This window comes from Saccopteryx bilineata, chromosome 3 (assembly GCF_036850765.1).
Source record: "Saccopteryx bilineata isolate mSacBil1 chromosome 3, mSacBil1_pri_phased_curated, whole genome shotgun sequence".
In the NCBI taxonomy this organism is placed as follows: domain Eukaryota; kingdom Metazoa; phylum Chordata; class Mammalia; order Chiroptera; family Emballonuridae; genus Saccopteryx; species Saccopteryx bilineata.
The window spans coordinates 99,833,413-99,859,676 of NC_089492.1; the positions used below are offsets into that span (position 1 = coordinate 99,833,413).

Here is a 26,264-nt window from a genome sequence, read left to right on the forward strand (position 1 = left end):
ACAAGCCCTGTGTATCTGAACTCCTGGGTTCTCATCCATTTTCTTGGGTTATGATTCCAGTGTCTTTTTTTCAAACACAACAGTTTATATCTTCTACATCCCCTTTCTATTAGCTCCTAGGTTCCAAACCTAGAGGCTGGGTTTGGGCACCTTGTCCTATCTTAGAAGAAATAGTGAAAGTGCAAGTCCTTTGTCACCACAGGAACCTAGGAGCTCTAATTCAGGCTCGACATATCTTCCACAGGACCTTGGGTCCATTGCTTCAATTCTCTGATTCCAGGTTCTTTGTATTTAAATGGAGAAAATAGTAAAATATTTCTTTCATAGGGTGGCCATGAGGATTCAAGAGGTAAAACGAAGCAGGGGCATCTGGAGGGGACTGTTCTCCCCCCACCCCAACGGCTGCCAGACAGGGGCCCATTCAGAGCTGCTGCTCCCAACCTCTGCCTCTGAATGGATTCATTTGGCACTGGCACCAGGTCCCTGACTACTGCCTGATGATCAACTCAAAGGTCTTCCCTGTGCTAGGCCCACAGGCCCCTGGGGAGGAAACTCTTTCCCAAGAAACTCCAGCCAGCACGGGACAGGGTGGAACGGCGAGGGAAAGGTGGAGTTAGTCTGGGATCTGAGGCAGCAGCCCCGCCTCAGTAGATGCTCTATCAGCTCCTTGTTGAATTGGAATCTCCAGGAAGAGGCGGGGCCTAAGGTGGCTGATAGAATCTGCCTGAACAAGGATCCGCCACCTCAGGGCAATTTCACAACTGAATCCCCACAGCTCCAGCTCAAGCCTTGTTTTTATATTATTTTTACAATTTTTAAAAAAGATTTTATTTTTTTTTTCATTTTAGAGAGGGGAGGGAGAAAGAGAGAGAGGAGGCAGGGAGGAGCAGGATGCATTAACTCCCACATGTGCCTTGACCAGGCAAGCCCAGGGTTTGAGCCGGCGACCTCAGCATTCCAGGTCAACACTCTATCCACTGCGCCACCACAGGTCAGGCACCTTGGTTTGATATTAAAAACACCAATCTTTTTATTATGTTTAACTATTGTGATTGGCACAGCCCTCCATTCCTTCATTCAACTGATTACCTAACAGTAATTTTTGTTGAGCATCTATTAAGTGCCAAGTTCCAGGAATACAGCAGCCAGCAAAACAGACAAAAATTCTTTTGTTCTGGTGGAGGGAGACAAACAAGGTAAATAAACAGTAAAATAATAAGATAGTGAAAGGACCATGCAGAGAATTAAACCAGGGGGTGAAGTAATGGCAAATGTTTGAGTGGTTACCATAAATTGTGTGGTCAGGGCAGGCTCTCTGTGAAAGAGAAGCTGAAGCTGAGGTAGCAATGACAAAGAGCCTTGTGGGATTAGAGAAGACTATTCCAAGTAGACAGAGCAGCTAGTGCAAAGGCCCTGAGGCTTGAACGCGTTAGGCGAGCTGGAGAGCCCCACAGAAGGCTGGAGTGGCTGGGGCAGAGAAAGAGAGGAAGCGGGCATAGCAGTTGATGGGGTTGGAGAGAGAGGCCAGGCAGGGCTTTGTATGTTACTTTAGGAGTTGGGTTTTATTCTGAAAAAGAAGGGAAGCCAAGGGAAAGCTCTGAGCAGGAGGCAACATCACCTGACATGCTCCCTAACGGTCCTTTCATAGTCACACGGACAATGGGTTGCAGGCAGACAAGGGCAGAGGCAGGAAGACCAGGCTAGAGGTTTCTGCAGAAGTCCAGGTCAGAAATGATGGTGGCTTGAACTGGTGGACAGGCAATGTATAAGTATTCATTGAATGAATGAATGAATGAATGAATGTCATCAATTTTTACCTCATATTTAAATAGTAAGAGAAAAAGCTAGCTACATCACCTAGGGAGATGCGAGCAGAGCAGTGACAAAACAACTTAAAATTTTTAAAAAGGCACAAAGAAATTGGAAAGGCAAATAAGTTTAGCTGCCACAAGAGGAATTTAGGTCAGGCTTGGCGACAAGTATGAGGGTCCATTCTAGTGTGTGGCTCTTAACGTTTTGGGGTTATTTTTCTCCAGAAAAACACACTTGGTTCATACATATAAGAAGATTACAGTCACTGAGCTCAAAGGCCCTCAAACAGGGAGGCTGGGGCCAGGCTCTGGCACCACAGAACAGAGAAGACACTCTGGAGACAGTGTATCTGAATGGATTAGGAAAAAAAACCTATTGGAAGACAGAGGGAGGAGGGAAGCCACATCCAGAGAGCCCTTTATCCAGCACCTGTCCCTGTGAACTTGCAGGAACTGATATGAGCACAGGACGTCCCTTGGGAAGGTGGCTGGGTGGGAAGGAGGACTTGGTGGGCAGCTCTAGAAGTTTTAGGAACCATCTGTGGCTCAGCACAAAGCCCCACAGGCCTGGGGCTTTGCTGACTAGGTCACTGTGGGGCCACATTGTAATGTCACAGTGACCTGGCCTCCCTGGCTGCTTACTCGAGTGGGAACACGTGAGATGTATCCATACCCTCCTGCTGGCCCTGCAGCTCTATGTGGGTGATGACGGTGCACATGTATATGTATGTGTGCGAGGGGGAGGGGGTGTGGAGGAGGAATATATTTTGGGGGTAATTGGACAGGGCTTTTTGTCTTCACCTTGGCCTGGGGCTAGATGACCATTTCAACTCAGTCCCACAATGCCACCTGCCTCCCGCCCCATGCTCTAACCAATGAGTCTCAATTTTTTGACATTTTGCTTCTGTTTCCCTCTCCCACCTCCCTGTTAAGCTCCATCATCATTGCAGAGTCTCTATGATTCTCCCTTGCCAAGCACAGAGGCTGCTGTGGTGTTTCCCAGTAAACCCAGGGCCATGGCTGCTGCAGCCTGCGCCTCAGACCTGAGAGGTAAGAGAAGGAAGGGACAAATACCACAGCACTGCCACCTCTTAGTCTGCAAGACCCAGAGATTGAGTCCCTCAGTCTGCAGGAAGTGATGAAAACCACGGTCCCCTGAGCCAGTTCCAGCAGCAGGGGTCAGTGCGCCTGTTCTGGAGCTCTTTTGTGCTTCGGGGCACCCTAATCTCCTTAGAGAACTTGGGCTGTCAGGTGACCTATGGGGAAAGGTCAGTCCACCAACGCAAAGGGACCACCCACTGTGTTCCCAATAGAAGCCAGTCTCTAAACCAGGGGTCCCTAAACTACAGCCCCCAGGCTGCATGCGGCCCCCTGAGGCCATTTATCCGCCCCACCACCACCACACTTCCGGAAGGGGCACCTCTTTCATTGGTGGTCAGTAAGAGAAGCATAGTTCCCATTGAAATACTGGCCAGTTTGTTGATTTAAATTTACTTGTTCTTTATTTTAAATATTGTATTTGTTCTCATTTTGTTTGTTTTTTTACTTTAAAATAAGATATGTGCAGTGTGCATAGGGATTTGTTCATAGTTTTTTTTATAGTCCAGCCCTCCAACGGTCTGAGGGACAGTGAACTGGCCCCCTGTGTAAAAAGTTTGGGGACCCCTGTTCTAAACTTATGGGTTAGTTGCAAAGATAAAACTAAGTAAGGCATGTGAAAGAGAAAATAATAATAAAGTAGAAAATCGAGGGCTATTTGGGGTGGTACAGTAACTAAATGTATAGGGGTTCAGAGCAAAGCAGGATCTGGGAGGGCTGGGGGTTGTAGAAAAGGTGGGATTGAATGTTTCACCACTAAACATTTGTATTTGGCAGAATCAGCAGAAGTTTCACATGACCTTTTGTGGGTAAGGGGTGTGGTGGGAGGGAAGGGTCAGAACTATAATATTTAACACCAGTACTCCAAGGAAAAGACCCACCAGCTGTGAGCACCTGCGGAGGGTGTGGAGGGAGGGGGAGACTGAGCACTGGCTTCTCCCTCTCTCCTCCCTCCCTTCCTCCCTCTCTCAACTCGGTCTCTTTCTAGTCTTTACAGTTTTTATAAGAAATTTCTACCTCTACCTCAATTATATCTCAATCTACTAAAAAGTTCTCTTTCTGGAGCCTACACTGACAATGGGTTTGGGTTTGGAGCCCCTTACAATCCTTGTTACCTGGCTTATTGCCATCTTTATCCTGCACCAGCTAAAGCCCACTCTTGCTTATCAGAAACTTTTTCTTGAAACTGGCAAATGCACAGGGGAAAGGGAGAGGCCACCCTCATTCGGCCTCCCTGGTGGAAGGAGACCCCGATGCTGGGGAGGGCAGGGAGTTTCAGGAGGGGCGCAGAAAGCCATGTCCTGTCCACCCTGCCCTGCCTGATCTGGCTCACAGAACCCCACCTCTGCTGGCTGAGCATGTGGGGCTCCACCTGGGATCTAGCATCCCTGTGGGACACCTCGGGTCTGTGTCAGCTGTCCTCCTGTCCTTAGGTTAGACTGCAGCACAGCAGGTCATATCGCCCAAGAACAACAGTGGAGACAAGAGGCTCTACAAAAACGTAAGGCTCGAACACCCCTGCGGGTAGGAAAGGCCATGGAATAACCTCCAAATTGCTGGATTCTGGCCATCTTCTAGCTTTCTAGATATTTTTAAGGTGTTTTTTTTTTTCATCCTTTCTTTCTCCAGAAGCAGCGTGTTCAAGTTCATACCTTCACAAGTGATTTAAACTTAAATGTTGTCCAGGTTGTTTTTTTCCTCATGTAGAAGTCCTTCTTCAAATGAAACCTGACGTAAAATCCGGATACAGTGTCTAAGGCGGACATGCGTAGGCTGCGTGAGTGGAAGGTAAGAGGGGCCTGGAGAAGTGGAACCACCGAGCCGAAGGTCTCGACTGTCTCCTGTTCTTCAAGCCGGAGCTCTTGCAGAGCATTTCAAGGCTTGAAGTCAAGTCAGAGCAGGGAAAGGAGAAATATTGGGCCTATCCTGGAGTCCTACTCAACTAACTGCAAATTTCAATTCCCCGCTCCCAAGTCCTAGAATTGCCATTTCTTCTGTTCCTCTTAGTGTGCTGGTGCAGAGGAGTGGGAAGGGAAGGAGTGGACAGGGTCCTGCTGCTGGGGCTCCCTAGGGCCTCCTTCCAAAGTGAAGGGGGCTCAGGTGGTGCTCAGAATGTTGCTAATAGGCCGTGAGTTTCATCATCCAGGCAACCATGTGGACAGCAGGAGGAATCAGCAGGTAGAAAAGGCGATGGACAAATTTTGCACAGTTTCTTTGACAGTTTCTAGCCAGTGCCCCTGGGACCAATAACTGGGCTGGCTGAGGAGTGCTGGGCTCCCAGGATAACTGTGCAGTGTGCTGGGGAGGACCGGACAGAGCTGGACAGTTCATTATGTTCCTACAGCAGATAAGGGCCCACCTTGCCCTCTCACTTTCCATTGTCGATCTCTCCAAGGCCTAAGGAAGACTCTGTCCCAGATCACAGTGACTTGTGGCCTCTAAGTGCCTTTCCCGATTCTGGGTAATTGCACTTACTGGGATGCCACAGCCCAACTGCTCCATCAGTGCCCACGGCACAGCTTGGCATTTTCCGTGGACATCTTACAGGTTTGCAACCTTGATGTTACTTTGCTTCCCCTTGTCTCCCAGCTCCCACAAGTACAAGCCCCCAAATCCCGCTGAGTCTACCCCCCATCACCACTGATGGCAGCCCATGAGGACTTGTCAACAGCTCCCAGTTGGTCTTCTTGCCTCGAATTTTCCCTCGCTCACCCCTAACCCTGGTCCATCTCAAACACACATTTCTGGCAACATTACTCCCATTTAAAACACTCTCTGTGTCCATGAGTCTCAGTTTTATATCCCTCCTATGTGTGAAGTCATAGTTTTTAGCTTTTTCCTATTTACTTATCTCACTAAGAGTACAGTGGTTACCAGGGGGAGGGGGATGTGGGGTGAGAAAGGAAAGGAGGAGGGGGTTGGGGGAAGGGTGTAAAGAGGAACAAATATAAGGTGATGGAAAATGATTTGACTTTGGGTGATGGGTATACAACATAATCAACTATGCAAATGATGTGGAGATGTTTATCTGAAATCTATGTACTCTTGTTCATCAATATCACCACTCTGTTAAATTTAATTTTCTATAAAAAAATAATAAAATAACCCTTTCCAGTCTCACTTCACCTACAGGAGGGCGCCCTGGCCTTGCCAGCCTTATCTCCTCTAGTCCCCTGGCCACATGAGTCCACATGCTGCCCCCCTAGCAGCTCCCGAGTTCCCCCCAACTCCACGTTTTTGCTCTGGCTTTTCCTTCTGTGCTGAATGTTCTCATGTGTGTCTCATTTATCCCTTCATTTGGGTCAGCTCCACTCTCAGGAACCCCCTTAGGCCCCACAATCAAATGCGCCTCACAACTTCCCACGTCCCCAGCAGGCTGCTGGACGGTCTGAGCAGCACAAAGCTCCTTCTGTCCTCACCCACCCTCATTCAGAGGATGAGATCTTACAGGCGCGGGGCCCTCATGGTTTGTTTTGTTCCTTAGCAGGAAAAGCAAGAATTTAATTGAATTTTTCCCAAATGATATTTAGCCTTCTCAAAGATCTTAAATATTAACATAATTTAATAATATTATTGTACCGTGATTATTTATTTAAAAAATTGTTTTCATTGATTTGAGAGAGAGAGAGAAAGAAAGAGAAGCATCAACTTGTTCTATTTAGTTGTATACTCATTGACTGCTTTTTGTGTGACTTCTTCGGTGTTCCTTGGTTAAAGAGTTCTCTTAGTTTAGTTCAAAGTTGGTTTTTCCAGATGATGGTTCTTCAAATTAAGTTATAATCCACTTTGGTTCTGGGAGGTGGAAGTTGGTATGTCCGCCTACTCCCATCATGGTGAACCTTTTTATAAAAGCCACCCACTTTTGCAGTGCTGGTCAACCTGGTCCCTCCTGCCCACTAGTGGGCAGTCCAGCTTTCATGGTGGGCCAATCATGGTGCCATTTGGTTGCTCCACTACCGCCCACCATGAAAGCTGGAATGCCCACTAGTGGGTGGGAGGGACCAGGTTGACCAGCACTGCAAAAGTGGGCGGTTTTTATAAAAAGGTTCGCCATCACAGGCCTACTCCATTGCCATCTTGCCGCCCCACTGACTGCTTTTTGTATGTGCCCTGACCAGGGATCAAACCTGTGACCTCAACGCACTGGAACAATGTTTTATCCACTGAGCCACCCAGTGAAGGCCTACTACAACATTTATTAAACCACTAATTTGGAACACCAAAGAGCCAACCAATAGTAGTGTAGTCTACAAAATCCCTGAAGAAATGTGAAAAGTTGCCATTAGCTGCTTGATATCTTTGAGACAAATCAAAATAAGACAACATTGTTCTGACAAGTCAGCTGGCTAAACTTCTCACTAAAGTGAAAAACCGGGGTAAGCCTCAGTCTTCAGCTTCTTTTTAGTCTACAGCAAACATGGGTATTTTTTGCTTAAGAAAACTAAGCTGTGGCCTTGGCCAGGTGACTCAGTGGATAGAGCATCATCCCGGTGCACCAAGGTCAGGGTTCAATCCCCGGTCAGGGCACATACGAGAAGCAATTGATAAGTGAACAACTAAATGAAGCAACTAAGTGAAACAACGAATAGATGCTTCTCTCTTTCTCTCTCTTTTCCTCTCTCTCTTGGAAATCAATGGGAAAAATTTTTTTAATTTAAAAAATAAAATCGAGCTGTGCTACAGAGGTTCTGTCTAAGCATTGCTACCAGGAGCACGGCACACAGGGGAAGTGACAAGTGCCTCCACAGTGATGATATGCTGCTGAGATCTTTGAATTTGAAGAATCTTAGTTTGATTTTTTTTTGGATGCAAAAATTCACTCAAAATGTGTTTTTAAAAAGGAGGCAATGTTTTTATATAATTTAGGGGGAAATTACAGGAGTCACATGGGGGGCTGAATTGATAAATCAATCAGATGGTCTATCAATATATATTGTGTTGGTCTTTTGTAGTTGTGGAATTGGATTAAAAATTTTTATTTTCGGCCCTGGCCGGTTGGCTCAGTGGTAGAGCGTCGGCCTGGCGTGCGGAAGTCCCGGGTTCAATTCCCGGCCAGGGCACACAGGAGAAGCGCCCATCTGCTTCTCCACCCCTCCCCCTCTCCTTCCTCTCTGTCCCTCTCTTCCCCTCCTGCAGCCGAGGCTCCATTGGAGCAAAGATGGCCCGGGCGCTGGGGATGGCTCCTTGGCCTCTGCCCCAGGCGCTAGAGTGGCTCTGGTCGCAACAGAGCGACGCCTCGGAGGGGCAGAGCGTTGCCCCCTGGTAGGCGTGCTGGGTGGATCCCGGTCGGGCGCATGCGGGAGTCTGTCTGACTGTCTCTCCCCGTTTCTAGCTTCAGAAAAATACAAAAAAAAAATTATTTTGGAATAATTTCAAGCATACAGAGAAGATACAACTATAGAAATTCCACATCTGTGTTTACTATTTATATGCACACACAGTTGTTTTTTTCTGAACCATCTGAAAGTAAGTTACAGGTGGTATATGCCCTTTACCCTTTAATATTTCAGTTGTGGATTTCCTAAGAACAATATCCTCTTACAAAATCACAGTACAGTTATCAAAATCAGGAAATTTAACATTGATTTTAATCTATAGATAATATTTCAATGTTGTCAGTTATTCCCATAATTTCCTATATGGCTTTTCACACCTCTAGTACAGGATCTGGTCCAAGGTAACATAAAATACTACATTTAGTTGTTATAGATTTCCTGTCTTTTTCACACCTCAAATCTTTTGTTTTATAGACCAAAGTAAGAAATACAAAGATAGACAGGTAGCTTTTTACATTTACTATTCCCTCAGAAGCTTTCATATATAGAATTTCACATGCAAAGGCACTCCATATATAATTACTGATTTCTATTTCTTGAGAAAAAATACAAATTAAAAAGAGAGAAGATAAGATAATATAGTTTTATTATAAATCAACTTGGGGGCCCTGGGCAGCTGGCTCAGTGGATAGAGCATTGGCCTGGCATATGGACATCTGGGTTTGATTCTCCACAGGGCACACAGAAGAAGTAACTGTCTGCTTCTCTCCCCCTCTCTGTTCCCTTCTCTGCTCTTCTCCTCCTGCAGCCAGTTGCTCAGTTGGTCCAAGCAGAAGCCTCAGGCACTAAAAATAGCTTGGTTGATTCAAGCATTGGCCCCAGATGGGTTGCCAGGTGGATCCTGGTTTGGGGCACATGCGGGAGTCTGCCTCTCTATCTCCCTTCCTCTCACTTAAAAATTAACAAACAAATGGGAAAATTCTGAAAGAAATAATAGTAGTAGGGCAAAGACTATAGAGCAGGGGTCCCTAAACTAGGGCCCACGGGCCGCATGCGCCCCCCTGAGGCCATTTATCCAGCCCCTGCCGCACTTCTGGAAGGGGCATCTCTTTCATTGGTGGTCAGTGAGAGCAAAGCGTGGTGTCGCTCACGTACAGTATTACTTCTGGTGACACGGGACGCACGCATCATGGCTCCAGAAGTGCATCATATCACTTGTTACGGTTAGCAGACAAATATGGAACTGGACATTGACCATCTCATTAGCCAAAAGCAGGCCCATAGTTTCATTGAAATACTGGTCAGTTTGTTGATTTAAATTTACTTGTTCTTTATTTTAAATATTGTATTTGTTCCCGTTTTTTTTTTTTTTTTTTTTTTTTTACTTTAAAATAAGATATGTGCAGTATGCATAGGGATTTGTTCATAGTTTTTTTTATAGTCTGGCACTCCAACGGTCTGAGGGATAGTGAACTGGCCCCCTGTATAAAAAGTTTGGGGACCCCTGCTATAGAGATGAGGAGGGAAGAAGTCCACCTAGGCTAAATATTTTTTGAGCACTCACTGGGTGCTCTGTTATCCTTCTAAGGAAAATGCACAATTTGAAAAAGGAATGAATCAATCATGATAGAATTTTAGGTATCTAGGAACTTGGACAGGTTGGGATTGGGGGAGGGGAGAAGGCTGCTTGTATATCACTTGTACAAATCTGAATGTTTTCCCACAGACAGGCAAGCTGATTCTGGTAAACCTGCTCTAGAGTAGTATCACTGAGAGATTATTGAAAAACTAGCTTCTTCCACAAGGCAGAGAAAAGTATCAAGAACATTACAACAGTGGACTGAGGTACTGGAAAGTTCAAATGTTCCAAGGGACGCTTGCAGGGGCCATGGCCCTAACCATGGGCACGAGGGGCCCTGACCTGGCTACAAACACTGTCTGGCTATTTCCCCCCCCACTCTGCAGTCCTCAAAGGCAAATGTCTTTGCTCAGCCTGTGACCCCCTTGCCTTAAATTGTTACTCTGCTTCTCTTTGGGATGGCTGACCCAGAGATCTTTCCTGACATCCTGTCCCAAGTGCAAGGAATCCAAGGTCACCAGATAGGTCACCCTCCTAGATGGCCATTTGTCCAGAGGTGTGACCTTGCTTCTACTCCACCTGCCTCCTGTCCCTTCCATCCAGCAGTCCCTTCCATTTCCCGTGCACAGCTAACAGCTCCATGTGCTTCCATAGCATGTGCCTTCACACAGAGACAACCAGGGCCCAGAGCTGCCATGAACTGGCTATGAACTCAGAACTATCCACCTAGGTGGCTTCCCTCCTACCTCCTGGGTTAACGTCACCACCAAATGAGGAGCCAAGGCACAAAATGGAGACTCTAGACTTATACTTACTTGTTTCTGTACTGTGTACAAATTCACGGAGGACATAATGATGCATCTATGATTCCTGGGTTATGTAACCACACAGATAATCAAGATTTGTCCTTATTTCAAAAGGATAATAATGTAACAAAATGCACTGTTTATTAGATTTCTATCTTTTTTTTTTTTTAGATTTATTGATTGACTGATTTTTAGAGAGAAGAGAGAGAAGTGAGAAGCAAAGCATCAACTCATAGTAGTTGTTCCTATATGTGCCTTGACCAGGCAAACCCAGGGTTTCGAACCAGCAACCTCTGTGTTCCAGGTGGACGCTTTATCCACTGCGCCACCACAAGTCAGGCAGATCTCTATCTTTGAAAATAATTTTTCTCTATGATGTCCTAGAGCACGGGTCCACAAACTATGGCTAGCAGATCAAATCTTGGTAGCCACCTGTTTTTGTAAATAAAGTCTGAGTAGAACAGGTGTGCCCATTGTTTACCTATTGTTTCAGGCTGCTTTCCCACAAAATCAGCGGAATTGAGACCGAGACTGAATGGCCAACAAAGTGTCAAGTATTCACTCACTTGCCCTGTACTGAAAAGTGTGTGAAGCCCTGTTCAAGAGCATACCGCACTGCAGAAGCACAAGGAGGTACCTGTGGAATGGCAGGTGTTTTCCTGTGACATGGCGGTTGTCACAGTTTCCGTGGCGGCATCTCTGACAGCTTGCTCCTCACTCTGTAGGAGGATGAGGACACACCTCCAGAGGGCAAGAGTATCCTGCAGTCCTAAGAAAACAGAAAGGAATCTGAATTACCTAGCATGCAGTTTACAAGCAGGTCCAATACCATTCTAATCCACGGTGGAGAACAGTATTTAATGAGCAGTGGCCACTCCCTTTTTTCTGGCTATTATAAGAGAGAAAGATCTGAGAATCAGAAAAACCCTGGAAGAGAGAGGGCCCTAAGGTGTAAGGTTTTGAAGTGTCTTTTCTTTTTGAGGGGTGAAGGTTTCTGGAGGCAACCAGCCCCAGGGAAGGCCCTCAGAAGGTGTACCTGGCTGACTGAGGCCCTGCGGTAGCTGACCACAATGACTCACAATTCTCAGGAATAAAACACTATGCATCAAGAGCGCTTTGGGGGAAATGGGCCCAGTGTTGAGATGAGTGACTGTTTAAGTTTGCCCTGTACTGAAAAGTGTGTGAAGCCCTGTTCAAGAGCATACCGCACTGCAGAAGCACAAGGAGGTATGAAAGCAAACTTTCAACCAAGACTACGTTTCAGGGGCAAGAATCGAAAAAGGGCAAGGAACGAGGATAAAGGCACTAGCTTAGGCCGTGTCTATGTGGGGCCCACTACCTGGCTGCCATTACCCCTGGCAGGGACTCTGTCTAGTCGCGGTGCCAGGTGCTGCTGTGGACGATGGAATAGGAAAAGGAAGTGTCTACCCCAATGCACCTAAAAAGGAACATCAAATGAAGAACCCAGGCAATGAGAAGTTGGAGATGGAAATGTGTGGCTGTGACTCACCATAGGGAAAGATCACAGTGGACTGGTGTAACCAAGGCAGACTTCATGAGGGAGGTGAGAGGTGGGCAGGGCCTCACAGAAAAAATACATGTTGCACAGGTGGGTGGGCCCCGGTTTGTGGAGGATCATAGTGGAGGGCCACAGAAGCCCACCATTCATCATCCCTGGCCTTCAGTGGAGAACCAACCCTGTCCTAAGAGCTCTCCCTTATCTGTCCATAGAGAACCTGGTCTCAGAATCACTGATGTTTCAGTCATACCAAGAACAGCAATGCCTCCCTCTGCGGTTTTGGTCTCTCTTTTCTGTTATAAAGCTGGCTTTAAATTTTACTCAGTCTTTCAGAATCTATCCATTCTAATGTTCTCTAGGGTTTAATATTTTCCTTTTTAACATGGTCATTTATATCCTCAAGAAGCTCAATCTTCCCTCTTTAGTTCATTTCAATTTTTTTTTTTTTTTTGTATTTTTCCGAAGCTGGAAACGGGGAGCGACAGTCAGACAGACTCCCACATGTGCCCGACCGGGATCCACCCGGCACGCCCACCAGGGGCGACGCTTTGCCCACCAGGGGGCGATGCTCTGCCCCTCCAGGGTGTTGCTCTGCCGAGAGCGACCAGAGCCACTCTAGCGCCTGGGGCAGAGGCCAAGGAACCATCCCCAGCGCCTGGGCCATCTTTGCTCCAATGGAGCCTTGGCTGCGGGAGGGGAAGAGAGAGACAGAGAGGAAGGAGGGGGGGGGTGGAGAAGCAAATGGGCGCTTCTCCTGTGTGCCCTGGCCGGGAATCGAACCCGGGTCCCCCACACGCCAGGCCGACGCTCTACCGCTGAGCCAACCGGCCAGGGCATCAATTTTTCTTTTTCCTTAACTGGCTTTGCTCTGTCCTTGACTTGTCCCCATGTACTTTTATGTTCATTGTCTCTCAGTTCTGTACCTATTTTTCACGTTCTTGTAGGCCACCAGCCACCACTGACCTCCTTCCTTATTGCATATGATGCTATAACTAGCTCTGGTCATTATGAGCCAATGGCTTTTCCCCAGGGCTCAGTTTCACTCAGATATTCCATGTTATTCTACACACATTATGCCTGACAGGAGGTAGGGTTGGAGGAGCCAAAGTCACCCCAAAAATGTGCTGCAAAATATTAATCTCACTGGAGAAACTTCAATAATAAGTTTATAAACCTTTGTTCTTATTCCTGTGGGTATAATGGATTCCAATTACAACCACAGAAGTCCTCTTTTAGTCCCTGTTTGGGTGTAAGAAAAATGCCTGGAAGTCACTTAGAAGAAAGAATTAAAAGGACATCAAAATCAACTTTTTTTCCCAGAGAGTTCCAAGGACATGAGACACTTCATTGGTCTGAACTCCAATAATACTTCCAATCTGAAGCTCACCATCTAAGACAGCAACCTCTCCTTTATTAGACGGCAGGAGAGGGTAGGGCTGGGACTGAGGCATGCCTTGAGGTTCTGGGTTTTCATTTTATTAAACCCTATGCTTAGAAACAAATAAATCAGAACACCACAATTTACAAAAATTGTTAATAATTAAAACAAAAACGAAATCCTTCTGCTTTTGAATTCTCAGACTCCACTGACAGGATGCTCTTCCCAATCACTGCTCTTGAAGGACAGGCGGGGGCAGCGAGGGAAGAGACCTGCGGGTGAGGACATGGCTGGACACCAGCTAAACTCGTTACATCCAGGGGATTTCGAGAATTTTCTACCTTTATGTCCCAGAGATGCCTTCAACTTACTGTATTTTCCCAGGTATAAGATGTGACCCTTTTACGAAAAATTTGGGGTCTAAAAACTGGGTGCATCTTATACAATGGTTGTGGTATTTCAAATACCATAGATGGAACTGAGGACAAGGCAATATATGAAGACAGTGATTCGTCATCAGACACGGAGGAGGACAAGCTAATGGATGGGAGTTTTGACAGTGATGAGGAGCTGTATGAATTTTATGATGAATAAAACTTGAGTTCAATATCTTTATGTAATACATTCTTTTTAAATGTTGGGCCCCAAAGTTAAGGTGCATCTTATACATGGGGAATACAGTAAAACTAAGTTCAGTGAGAGGCACCAGCAGTCTTTCCAGTCACTTAAGCCAGGAGCCTGGATGCCAGCCTTGAATCTTCCTTTTACATGAACCTTAATACCAAGTCATGTTGATTCAACTTCCTAAATCTTTTCCAGCATGTCCTTGCTTTTTCTTCAATGCCACAGCTTCACACTGACCCATTCATTTCTCACTAAGGTCACTGCAACCGGCTTCCTGGAAGAGGTGACGGTTAGGCCTCATCTTGAAAGACAAACATAAGTCAGTCAAGCAGCAGAGTGTTTATAGGACTGTTCCCTGCTGATGACTCACAGGACCCATGTTGGCCAATGAAAAGGGAGAGGTAGGCAGGACACAGAACAGGAAGAGCCTTATAAGCAATGTCAAAGGGTATTTAGATTTTATCCCAAAGGCTACAGAAACCCACTCAAGAACTTTAAGCAGTGGAGTGAAATGACTGGACCTGTGTTTCAGAAAGACCACAAAAGTTTTTGGAATCATAAGGAGAATGGCTTGGGGACAAGATAGAAAGAAAAGAGGCCAGTCAAGAGGTTGTTGGTGAGAAATGATTAGCGTAGGAACTAAGAGGCTAGGTACATACTTGGAAGATGTAAAGGTATAGTGCACACTATCATTTTTCATCTTTCCTTCTTTTTTAAAAAAATTGATTTTAGAGAAGAAGGAAAAGAGGGAGGGAGGGAACGGGAGAGAAAGGGAGAGAAGCGTCAACTTGTTGTTCTGCTTAGTTGTGCACTTGTTGGCTGCTTCTCATATGTGTCCTGACCAGGGATCAAACCTGTGACCTTGGAGTACTGAGATGGCACTCTATACACTGAGCCACCTGGCCAGGGCCTCTTCCCTTCTTTTTAACCTAGAGTATCTATTTATCCTTTGAGCACATTTGGTGCAATGGACATCCCCTGCTCCCTGCACTTACCAAGAATGAGATGGTTGGTGAGGAAAAATGGTGTGGTGCTGGTGAGAACTTCAGCCACGGCCAGCCTGGACTCTGTGGGAAGATGATCTCCACAAGATGAGACGACCAACTGAACCCACTGCTTCAGTTTGGGGGCTATGGCATCCCTGGTCTGAAAGCACAACATTTATAGCGGTCCAGAAGATGCAATCATGCAATTAGGGATGAGCTACATAAAGCAAACTGGATCTGTAAATTAGCTCTTGCCACAGTGGAAAGAAATAGTTTTCAGTTGTTTTTCCATCCCAACTAGGGAGACATAAACAAGACCAGGGAAGGAAATCTGACTTGTATTTCAGTAACATGGAGTGACTATAACTAGCAAGCAAGTTCCTTGAGTCTCTTCTGATACAAATTAGGTAATCAGAAAATTGGTGTATTTGATAGCTTCAATAAAGACAAAAATTGGGAGGGGGGAAAGACTGGGGCAACAAATGATACTTATTGTCTCCAATAACCAGGTACTTCCTCTACCTTTAATAAGAGAACCTCCAACTCTAGGTTGGGTGTATGGGAACTCAGCTAAAGATTACATTACCCAGACTCCTTTGAATTTGGGAGTAGCAAGTGATAAATTTCTGACTAATGGGATATCATTGGAAATGGTATCTGTGCACTTTTCAGGTCAAACCTTAGGAAATAGGTGTGACCTTTTCCTTCTTGGGTTTTTCTTTCCTGCTAGCCAAGGACAGATGATGGGAGCTGAGCAATCCCCGGGGCCATGCTGAAGACAGCAGAACAGCAGATGAAGGGCCTGGGGATCTCACACTATTGAGCCACTCTATTTGCTCTGGACTGCTTCTACCTGGTTTCAGCCACTGTATATGAGTTTGTGTTACAACATTTAAAGTAGCATCCTAACTAACATGATTGTTTAAACAAAGCCTTATTTTTTAGAGTAATAGATTTATTGAGATATAATTCACATACTGTATAATTTACCCATTCAAAGTACATATACTATTCAATGGTTTTTAGTGTATTTACACATATGTGTAACTGTCACTATAATCAATTTTAGAATATTTTCATCATTCACAAAGAGAAACTTTTACACTCTTCAGTTATCATTCTCCATCCTGTCATCTGTTCTCTCCCTAGTGCTAACCCAGTAATCTACTGTCTCTATGGACTTAAGAGTTTCTAGACATTTTATGTAAATTAAATCATACATGATCTTTTGTGACTGGCTTCTTTTTATTAGCATGTTTACTTATCTATTTATTTTTATTTTTTTATTTGTTCATTTTTAGAGAGAGAGAGAGAGAGAAGGGGGGAGAAGCAGGAAGCATCAACTCCCATATGTGCCTTAACCAGGCAAGCCTAGGGTTTTGAACTGGCGATCTGAGTGTTCCAAGTTGACGCTTTATCCACTGCACCACCACAGGCCAGGCAGCCTGGGTTTTTTTGTTTTTTGTTTTTTTTTTACAGCGACAGAGAGAGAGTCAGAGAGAGGGATAGATAGGGACAGACAGACAGGAACAGAGAGAGATGAGAAGCATCAACCATTAGTTTTTCGTTGTAACACCTTAGTTGTTGTTCATTGATTGATTCCTCATATGTGCCATGACCACAGGCCTTTAGCAGACTGAGTAACTCCTTGCTCGAGCCAGTGACCTTGGGTCCAAGCTGGTGAGCTTTGCTCAAACCAATTGAGCCTGCGCTCAAGCTGTTGACCTCGGGGTCTCGAACCTGGGTCTTCTGCATCCCAGTCCGATGCTCTATCCACTGCGCCACCGCCCAGTCAGGCCAGGCAGCCTGTTTTTTTGTGTTTTTTTTTAAGGTTCATCCACGCAGTAGGATGTATCAGGACTTCATTACTTTTTATGGCTGCATAATATTTCATTGTATAGATATACCATATTTTGTTTACCCATTCAGCAGTTAATGAACATTTGGGTTGTTTCCATCTTTTAAACCCTGGTTTTTTACTTTTTCTAGAGAGGGGGTTATTGTTCCAAATGTACTTTATTTTCCCTATCAACTAAGCTTAAGTTTTCAAAATGAGACTATTGGCTTCTCTATCTATGGGACTAAAATGATGAGTTTCTTAGACTTGAGGAAGATTCTGACTCCCAGTGCACAAAGAAACCCAGGTTTTCCCAGCAACTTCTTTTAGGTGTTTCTCTGCAGTTGTTAATTTTTATCTCCTTAGAAAACTCTCTCAATTTTCATCAAATACCAGTTTATTCAAGTATCAAGCAGTGTCATTAAGATGCAGGTGACAATGGTTAAAATTGGCTTTTGATGAGAATGTCTTTCAGCAGATTAGCTGCCCCCTGTGACTCCTTCCTTAGAACTTGTTTTTCCCTCTCCACTGTCACTCCTTCAGCAAACCTCTCCCTTCCTACAAACGTCCCCCTCCCTGTCAACACATACACTGGCTTCTTTATTTTTTTTCTTTATCTCCTAGTGACCACCTGGCTTTGGCCCCTTGGCCCGCCTTTGAATGACAGGTGAAGGAAACTGTGTATCTGCTTAATTCTCATCCTCTGGTTTCCTCTCCCAGCCTTAGGCTCTCTGAATTTAACAGTCGCCCCTGTGAAGTCTTCCTCAGCTCCCCAAACATCCTGCCCTCCTCCGGATTCCCAGAGCACCGCCCCCTCCAGCCTGCAGCGTCCTTCTCCTTAGACTGCCCTCCAGTGTCTGTGCATCTCCAGGCCCTCTCTCACTGCTGCTTCACCACAAGAATCCCAATCCGGTGTTATGCTGACACCATCACAGTGTGGGGATGTGTAAACAGGATACTCATTCAATTTTACTGTACTACTGACCGCCTTCTACTCATAGTAATTCTATGATACTGTCTGACTGGTGGTGGTGCAGCGGATAGTGTCAACCTGGGACACTGAGGACCCAGGTTCGAAACCCCAAGGTTACCAGCTTGAACATGGGATCATCAACATGATCCCATGGTCACTGGCTTCAGCAAGGAGTCACTGGCTTAACTTGAGTTCCCCTCCCACCACCCTGGTCAAGGCATGTATGAGAAACAATCAATGAACAACTAAAGTGATGCAACTACAAGTTGATGCTTCTCATCTCTCTCCCTTCCTGCCTCTCTTTCTGAAGAAACAATAATAATAATTCTATGATGTTATATCTTTCCCATGTACCCTGAAGTACACATGTATTGGTCTTAAGGTTCTTCCCAGGAAGGTCTTTTGACTGCTGTAGTCCCACCTCAGCCCTAAAGGACATGAGAGACGGGTGGGGGCACATCCAGGCCTCCATGCAGAGCCAGCTGGGCCATGTTCTGGGGGAACAGTCAAGCCATAGCAATGCATTTTCATACTTAGTAACTGGTATGCAACCCTACTGACTTGCTATCCTGAAATTGGTTATTCACTCCCTCTTTAATTAAAGAGTCTAGCTAGAAAAATAAGAACAAGGGGTCTAGAGAGAGAGAGAGAGTGTGTGTGTGTGTGTGTTGGGGAGCAAGTTGTGTTCCTCTCATGGCCTCTAATCAAATGAACACAGAACAAGAGAAAAGAAATGTCAAAGGTGGTGCTCAAAAAACTCTTTCAAAGTTATAACCAAAGTGCAAATTCAACATGACCCATATTTTTGTACACACCACAGTGATCCTGCCTACTGACACCCTCCAGGTAATAAAGCGCACAGAGCCTGACCAGGTGGTGGCGCAGTGGATAGAGCATCAGACTGGGATGCAGAGGATCCAGGTTCGGAACCCCGACGTCGCTGGCTTGAGCATGGGCTCATCTGGCTTGAGTGTGGGATCATGGACATGACCCCATGGTCGCTGGCTTGAGCTCAAAGGTCGCTGGCTTGAGCCCCAGGTTGCTGGCCTGAGCTAGGGGTCACTCGCTCTGCTGTAGCCCCCCCAGTCAAGGCACATATGAGAAAGCAATCACTGAACAACTAAGCTGCTGCAACAAAGAATTGATGCTTCTCATCTCTCTCCCTTCCTGTCTGTCCCTATCTGTCCCTCTCTCTGGCTCTCTTTCTGTCAAAAAAATAAAAATAAAAAAGCACAGAAACCCAGATCCCAGTACTGGGGCAGAAGTAGCCTTACCTCATCACTCGTCCGCAGGTGGTGGACAATCACTTTGGAGGCAAGTCTCAGAGCTACACTTTGAATTTCAGACCTAGAAAAAGAAAGCCAAAAACAGCCCCCAAATCAAACATATTTTACATACAGATGGTTTTTGCAGACAGCCTATAATCCATGCGGATGTGAATGCTGGGAATCTCCACCTGGCTACACAAACACCTCCAGAAGTAATTACTTTGTGGTTATCAATGTGATACTCTGACATCATTCTATTGCTTGAGCTTAGAACATGCCCTCAAGCTGAGATTTAGAAAGAAGTACAGGGCTGTGCGCAAGTGCACTAAATAACTAACTGATGGGACCACAGGAGGGATCAAGTTTGCACAGTGAGCACTGGGGGCAAACCTTTCACTGGAAGCAATATCCATGGTCCAGTTTAAGAACTCCTCTGAGGTTAGATGGATGCAGAGTTCTGTCTGGGGAAGCCACTCACTGGAGTCCACGCAATGGAGAATTTTCAGTATCTGTGTGAGCCAGATTCATGAGAGAAAAACACCTCAGAAAACATCTTCAGAAGCTAAATGATAATCACTTGCAATGATAAGGGGGGAGGGGTGTCTGTCTTTCAAAATGTTCCCACTGACTTATTTCCTTGTTAATACTTTTAGGAGACCAAGATAGGGTGGAGCAGTGACATACCCAAGGGGCCCTAGTGATCTTGGATCAAGGTCTCGAGGTCCAGATTCCCAAGTCAGTGTCCCTTCTTTTTGATTATTCTTTCTAGATGGCTATCTGCCCCTAAATAAGCCATACCAGCAAAGACTGCCCTCTGACAGGTTATAGAGCTGTCAAAGCTGTTTCCTAGAATCGAGCGGCTTACTTTCAATCTGTCTTTGGTTCATCTCTCTCATCAGTACTATTATCATCAAACACTTTTCTAGTGCCCATCTATGCATGAAACCACACCAGGCACCAGACAAAGAGAGCCCTTGCCCTCCTGATGCTGAGTCTCCTCCCTATTGCTCCTGGAGAAGATCTGACCGTTCTGGTGGGTTCATCAGAGTGCGGGGAGTGGCGGGGGCAGTCACTACACCGGAGACTTTACCTTGCAGAAGCATTCTGGGTGATCCTCCTTCATAGCCAACATCAAGAATGTCCCTCCCATATTCCACAGCAAGGGCGGCAGTTCCTTCTCTTCTAATCCAGAGGCTGCTGCTGAAAACCTTTGCAACAGGGCTTCCAGTGTCAGCAGGCGCACTTCAGGGAAGGGAGACTCTAACAGCTGAGAGAAGGAGATGGGACAGTCCCTCGCTGGCTCTCCAGCCTGGACTGCTGCTGCCCACACTGCAGCGATGGCCAGTTTGGTAAGGCTCTGGAGGTACTGGGGCAGGCCTGGCACCGTGAAGGTATAGGGGAATCCCGTTATTAGCTCTGATCCTGAGATGATCTTTCTGATTTCCTCCCACAAGCCAAGATGCTCCAGAACTAAAAAGCAAAAGACCAAAGGTAATCACTTTACTCAAAGTTCCACAGAAGGGCTTGGGAGACAGCAAGGCTCTGGGTACACTTGGTGGGACTACCAGTAATCTTTTCTGAGCACATTTCACACATATGATGTAGTGAGTGACTTGTCCAATAAGGTTCAGATTGCCTGTCCAGAAGCAATTTCTATTTAGGTAACACATAATTCTTCCACTGGGGGGACAAAAGGTATTCCTATCAGAAGATGTGCTCCTTGCACCCCTCCCCAGCATTCAATCCATATGGACTCTTAAATCACCAAACCTCAGAGTTGGGCAGGATAAAGGGAAATCTAGTCCAAACTTACAGCACCCCTTCTCAGGGTCTTGGTGAAACTCTACAGTGACTTGGAGCTCACATGACAGACTATTCCATTGTTAGTAGACCTACTGGCCTAATTCTGCATTTTGAGGTTCCCAGTGAGCCCTGTAGGCATTTGAATATAGTTATTATGCCCCCTCTGCCTTCTCCAGATAAGACACCCCTACTTCCTTCAACCATGTACCATATGATGGGGTTCACCTTCTTTCACTATTCTCATTGCCTGCCTTTGCACATGCTTCCCCTCTCTGAAGGTATGGCCCTGCAGAATGGAACATGATCCTTCCATGTGGTCTGACCAGCAGGACTGTTCCTTTCCCTGTTCTGACACTAGGTTATGGGAGTGCACCACACTGTTGACTCATGCGGAGCATAAAGTCAGCTGAAACCATAGCCTTTCTTTTCTTGCACGGTCTACAGATGCTAGTGAGTCACCTTTCTCCCACCTTGTACTCAGCACTTAGGTCTAGACCTATTTTCTTTTTCTTTGTTTTAAACAAAAGTATATCCTTGTTAGATTTTATCTCCCTGTTAAGTTTCATGGTCTGCCTTTTAGATTGCCAAGATCTTTTTGTATTCTCTGTTTTGATAAAAAAATATTTAGCCTGACCAGGAAGTGGCGCGGTGGATAGAGCATCGGACTGGGATGCGAAAGGACCTAGGTTCGAGACCCCAAGGTCGCCAGCTTGAGCGCGTGCTCATCTGGTTTGAGCAAAAAGTTCACCAGCTTGGACCCAAGGTCGCTGGCTTAAGCAAGGGGTTACTCGGTCTGCTGAAGGCCCGTGGTCATGGCACATATGAGAAAGCAAACAATGAGCAGCTAAGGTGTCGCCACGAAAAACTGATGATTGATGCTTCTCATCTCTCTCCGTTCCTGTCTGTCTGTCCCTAGATATCCCTCTCTTTGACTTTCTCTCTCTGTCCCAGTAAAAAAAAAAAAAAAAAAAAAATTAAGAGTTTGCTCACTATGTGCTGAATGCTAAATTAGAAAAAGAATACTACCCTTGAGGAGTTTATAGTCTGATTTGAGAAAGAGAAATGAATAACTAGGTAATTCAAATATATTGGTGGAAATGATAACCTGAGTCTTAAAGGGGACGAAGGTGGGGGGACCACCAGAGGCCGAGCAAAGGCTCAAAGGTGTGGAGCAGAATGGACCACGTGGAGAACCACAGGCCGTCTGGTATCATTATAGCAAGAACTCGAAGTGGGGAAGGGTAGGGGATGAGGCCAGAGAAGTACTGTGGCCAGGACCCAGAGAGCCCCCTAGTACTCGTGAAGGAGCGTGGACATTTTCTGTAGGCACGGGAATGGCACAGAGGAGTTATTTTAAGCAACAAGGTCAGGTGAACATGTTTACTGAAGTGTTCCTCTTGCTGAAAGGGTAACAGTGGTAGGGAGAAATGACGAGAGCCTAGGGGAAGGAAGGGACAGGGAGAAGATGTGTTTGAGGAGCATGAAGGAATAAAATTGGTAGCACCGAGGGACAGACTGGGGGAGGAGCCACAGTGCCTCCCAGAGCCCAGGTTCTTCAGACAACACATTCATCATCCAATAGAAACGAGGTAAACCTCAAATTGACAAGCATGCCATAAACGCCTGCAATCATATAATTATTAAGAATGTGGACTGGGCCAGCGGGGAGGAGAGAGGCCTCTGACAGTGTTATGGGCAGCCCCCTGCCTGCTCGTGTCCCCTGCCCCACTCGACGCTCTCACCAATTCATTAACCAGCTCTCTCTGGGCCTAGTCATTCCCCAGTCATGAATCCCCCTAACTTTACCATTCTTTCCACAGAATTTTATCTACTAGGACATCAGGATAGACTTTATCAAATGTCTTGCTGAAATTCAGATATCCCATAAACTGAGTATCAGTGAACACTACCAACTTCTAGAAAACTATCATAAATATGATAGAAATATAAAATATTAAAATAACAGAAAAGCCCTGGCCGGTTGGCTCAGCGGTAGAGCGTTGGCCTGGCGTGCGGGGGACCCGGGTTTGATTCCTGGCCAGGGCACATAGGAGAAGCGCCCATCTGCTTCTCCACCCCCCACCCCCTCCTTCCTCTCTGTCTCTCTCTTCCCCTCCCGCAGCCAAGGCTTCATTGGAGCAAAGATGGCCCGGGCGCTGGGGATGGCTCCTTGGCCTCTGCCCTGGGCGCTAGAGTGGCTCTGGTCGCGACAGAGCGATGCCCCGGAGGGGCAGAGCATCACCCCCTGGTGGGCAGAGCCTCGCCCCTGGTGGGCGTGCTGGGTGGATCCCTGTCGGGCGCATGCGGAGTCTGCCTGACTGTCTCTCCCCGTTTCCAGCTTCAGAAAGAGAAAAAAAAAAATAACAGAAAAAATATGAAATTTAAAAAATGACATTGGCTTGCAAATAATTCAGGAATTAAATGATAAAATATTTAGGTTATACATCAAATTATTTAAAAACAAAGTTTGCCCAAAGAGACAGAGTGAGGGCTGAAGCTCTAATATGCCTGTTCCTATGGAGACCACCCTCCCCCATCTATGGTTGCAGACACACCTCTGCTCTTAACTTAGACTCTGCAAAAGTCCAGGTTCAAGCCAGAGGGCAGCCATCTCTACAAAGCAGCAGGGAAACCCCAGGCAGCTGGGATCCTCAAACTTTGTGTCATCACCTCTACTTTCAAAACCTAAAAGCCTAATCCCATTACAATTTACTAACAAAAAGACCACGCTACCACAGTCTCCAGGTATCAATTCCGTATCCATCTGTAATGCCAGTGGCTGAGGCCAGGCAGGTTCACATTGGATTCGGCCAGAAAGTAGAGAAACTGCCAAGCCAAAAAGTGTTGGGCCATTACCGTTTACTATCTAGATTCTCGCAATGGCAGACAAGCAAACCAGCAGGGGGAAATCGCTTCTCAGGCAAACAAACAGCAAAAACGGCCCCTCACAGTGGCTGGTGGGCAGGCAATCCGCAATCCACCATCCATAATCCACAATCCACCCTGAGTGCAAGTACCCATAACCTTACAAAGACTATGTACACGTGCCTCTGCCACGTGCTCACCCACTAATCAAGCAAAGTACAGTACTTGCAGCTGGTAAACCAGCAAACAAGCCTAATATAGCTATTTGCCCCACAGACAACTACCAAAATTGCAAAATGCTTAGTGGCCTAAAATTGTTAGTGAGAGAAGCTGATGTGTGTTGAGTATATTTCATGCGCTACAGAGTATAATATGCCCATTATCAATGCTAAGCAAGTTTACACTTGTTGAGTATTATTCTAAGTACTTGGACATGTATTAATTCATGTGATAAAGTAAGTATTATTATCGTTCCTATTTTACAAATGAGGAAATAGAAATGTTAAGTTACTTGCCCAAGGTCACACAGAAATTGTAGGTAAAAAAAAAAAAAGCCACCCAAAAAGTGACAAAAATGAATGCAATGAGCATTTACCTTCTATTGGAAGAATTTAAAAAAGAGTTTTCCAGAGAGAATAAAATTTAAGAGGACCCTGAAGGCTGCCCAGAGGTGCCCAATGGGAGAGGCAAGGGTAGATGCTCCAGAGGGAATTAGGAGGAGGCTAATAGGTTTGTGAATTAATGTGTCAATGGAGGCGCAGCAGGACAAGTTACGTCAGAGCCTTAAGCCAGGAAATTATCAAGTGACAGTCACTGAGGCACTTTCTCCAAACTGCTGCTTGGAATAAATATTCTGTGTTGTGCAGCAAGACCCAAAGAGATGTCCTCAAGCAGAGTTTCTTAAACTTGAGGGAGCACCTGAAACAGCTGGAGGGCTTGTTGAACTCCAGTCTGTGGCTGGGGCCTCACCCCCAAAGTCTCTGATTTAGGAGCTCTGGGGTAGGGGCTGAGAATCTGCACTTCTAACAAGCTCACAGGTGATGCTGCTGCTCTGAGCCCGGTACTTGGAAAGTCTCTGCCCTGAGGTGACGGTTCTCAGCCAGACACTTTAAAATATATATATAATAATAATAATTATTATTATTATTTTGCCAGACATTATTAAAACCACACATGCCTGGATCTCACTCTTGTAGATTCTGATTCAGTTGGTTTCAAGGTGGGCACAGACACCTGTAGTCGTAAGCAGCCAACAGGTAATTCCATGTACCCCAACTGCAAACCACACCCCTAATCCGACTCCCACAGGATCTGGAGGGTTTATAGGTGGGTAGGTAGGGCTGCAGTTCCAAGTATGGCACAGGTCATTAACAGCCCAGTGCCTCACCATAGTGAATTCACCACGCCCCATTTTCTCTTACAAATAGAAATACCAAAGGAGGGGAAGTCACCAAGAATTCTAAAGAATTAATAGGCACTGTAAAGGCCCCTGGCAGGCAGTCTGACCTTCAACGTCGGCTTCCTATGGACAGGTTTTGTTGTAGGTTTAGTCTGTAGCAGTGACTCAGAAAGACCAGGCTCTGCTCTCAAGGAGTTCCCATTTAGGTGGGGACCACAAACACCCTCTCCCCCCCAGTGCCTAGAGTGGGGCGTCTCTAGGTGCCACAGGGGGTTGGATTCAGAAATCCTCAATGCTGTAACATAAGCAGCTACACTGACTAAAAAAGACATATTGCTTTCCTCTCTTGCATAGTGATTTTCTCAGCCCAGGAAGTACTTTAAATTCACTGGGAGAGCTTTAGAAAAACACTTAGGTCAGGGGACACTTGAACGCATCTGTGGGGCAAGCCTGGTTTTAAAGTGACCCTGGTGATTCTACTGCCCAGCTGGGGCTGACAGCTACTGTTTCACCGTCCCCACAATCCCACGGCTGGCAGATTCACCGAAGTGTTTTCTCCGCCAGGCGAAGCACTGTTTTGTGTCCTGCCCTTACCAAGTGCACTTCAAAGTCTAGATCTTCACAAGGTAACTATTTCTGTTTTTATGAGTGCCTGTTGTCTGCAGGACACAAAATACTGAAGTTAGTTCTTTGATGGGGTCCTCAGTCTGAGGTTTAGCAACCTTCTTCTCTAGAAGAGAACTGTTCCACTAGCAATTTCAATTTTGATTGCTTTGGGTTTCTTCCCATCTCTCTAGGAAAGACAAGTGTTCAATGGAAGAATCAAATAGCTCCTTAGATGGTGTGTGGGGAAAACAGCTGTGTTAGGCCTGCTCGCTGGCTTCCCCAATGCAAGCACTTTGCACAATTAGTGTGTCAGCACGTAGCAGAAAGCCACGTGTGTCTCTCTGAACAGCTATGGGTGCTTTCCCACAGGGGCGGTTCTCCCAACTCACGCTCCCTGGTTCCCTGGGGCGGCGTTCCTGATACCTTGCTTTCCACC

The 26,264-nt window shown here is 46.0% G+C and overlaps 1 protein-coding gene across 2 annotated transcripts in view; it reads right to left on the reverse strand.

Annotated features, from left to right (window-relative positions):
• Nucleotides 1–26,264, reverse strand: part of THADA (THADA armadillo repeat containing) — a 360,995-nt gene that overhangs the window by 43,691 nt on the left and 291,040 nt on the right. For both annotated transcript variants that reach the window (XM_066267026.1, XM_066267025.1), the window contains exons 32-36: nt 20,246–20,625; nt 19,546–19,664; nt 19,162–19,234; nt 15,087–15,237; nt 11,208–11,339 (exon numbers count right to left, since the gene is read on the reverse strand). In XM_066267026.1, coding sequence (XP_066123123.1) covers nt 11,208–11,339; nt 15,087–15,237; nt 19,162–19,234; nt 19,546–19,664; nt 20,246–20,625 — 855 coding nt within the window. The remainder of the gene's footprint in view (nt 1–11,207; nt 11,340–15,086; nt 15,238–19,161; nt 19,235–19,545; nt 19,665–20,245; nt 20,626–26,264) is intronic.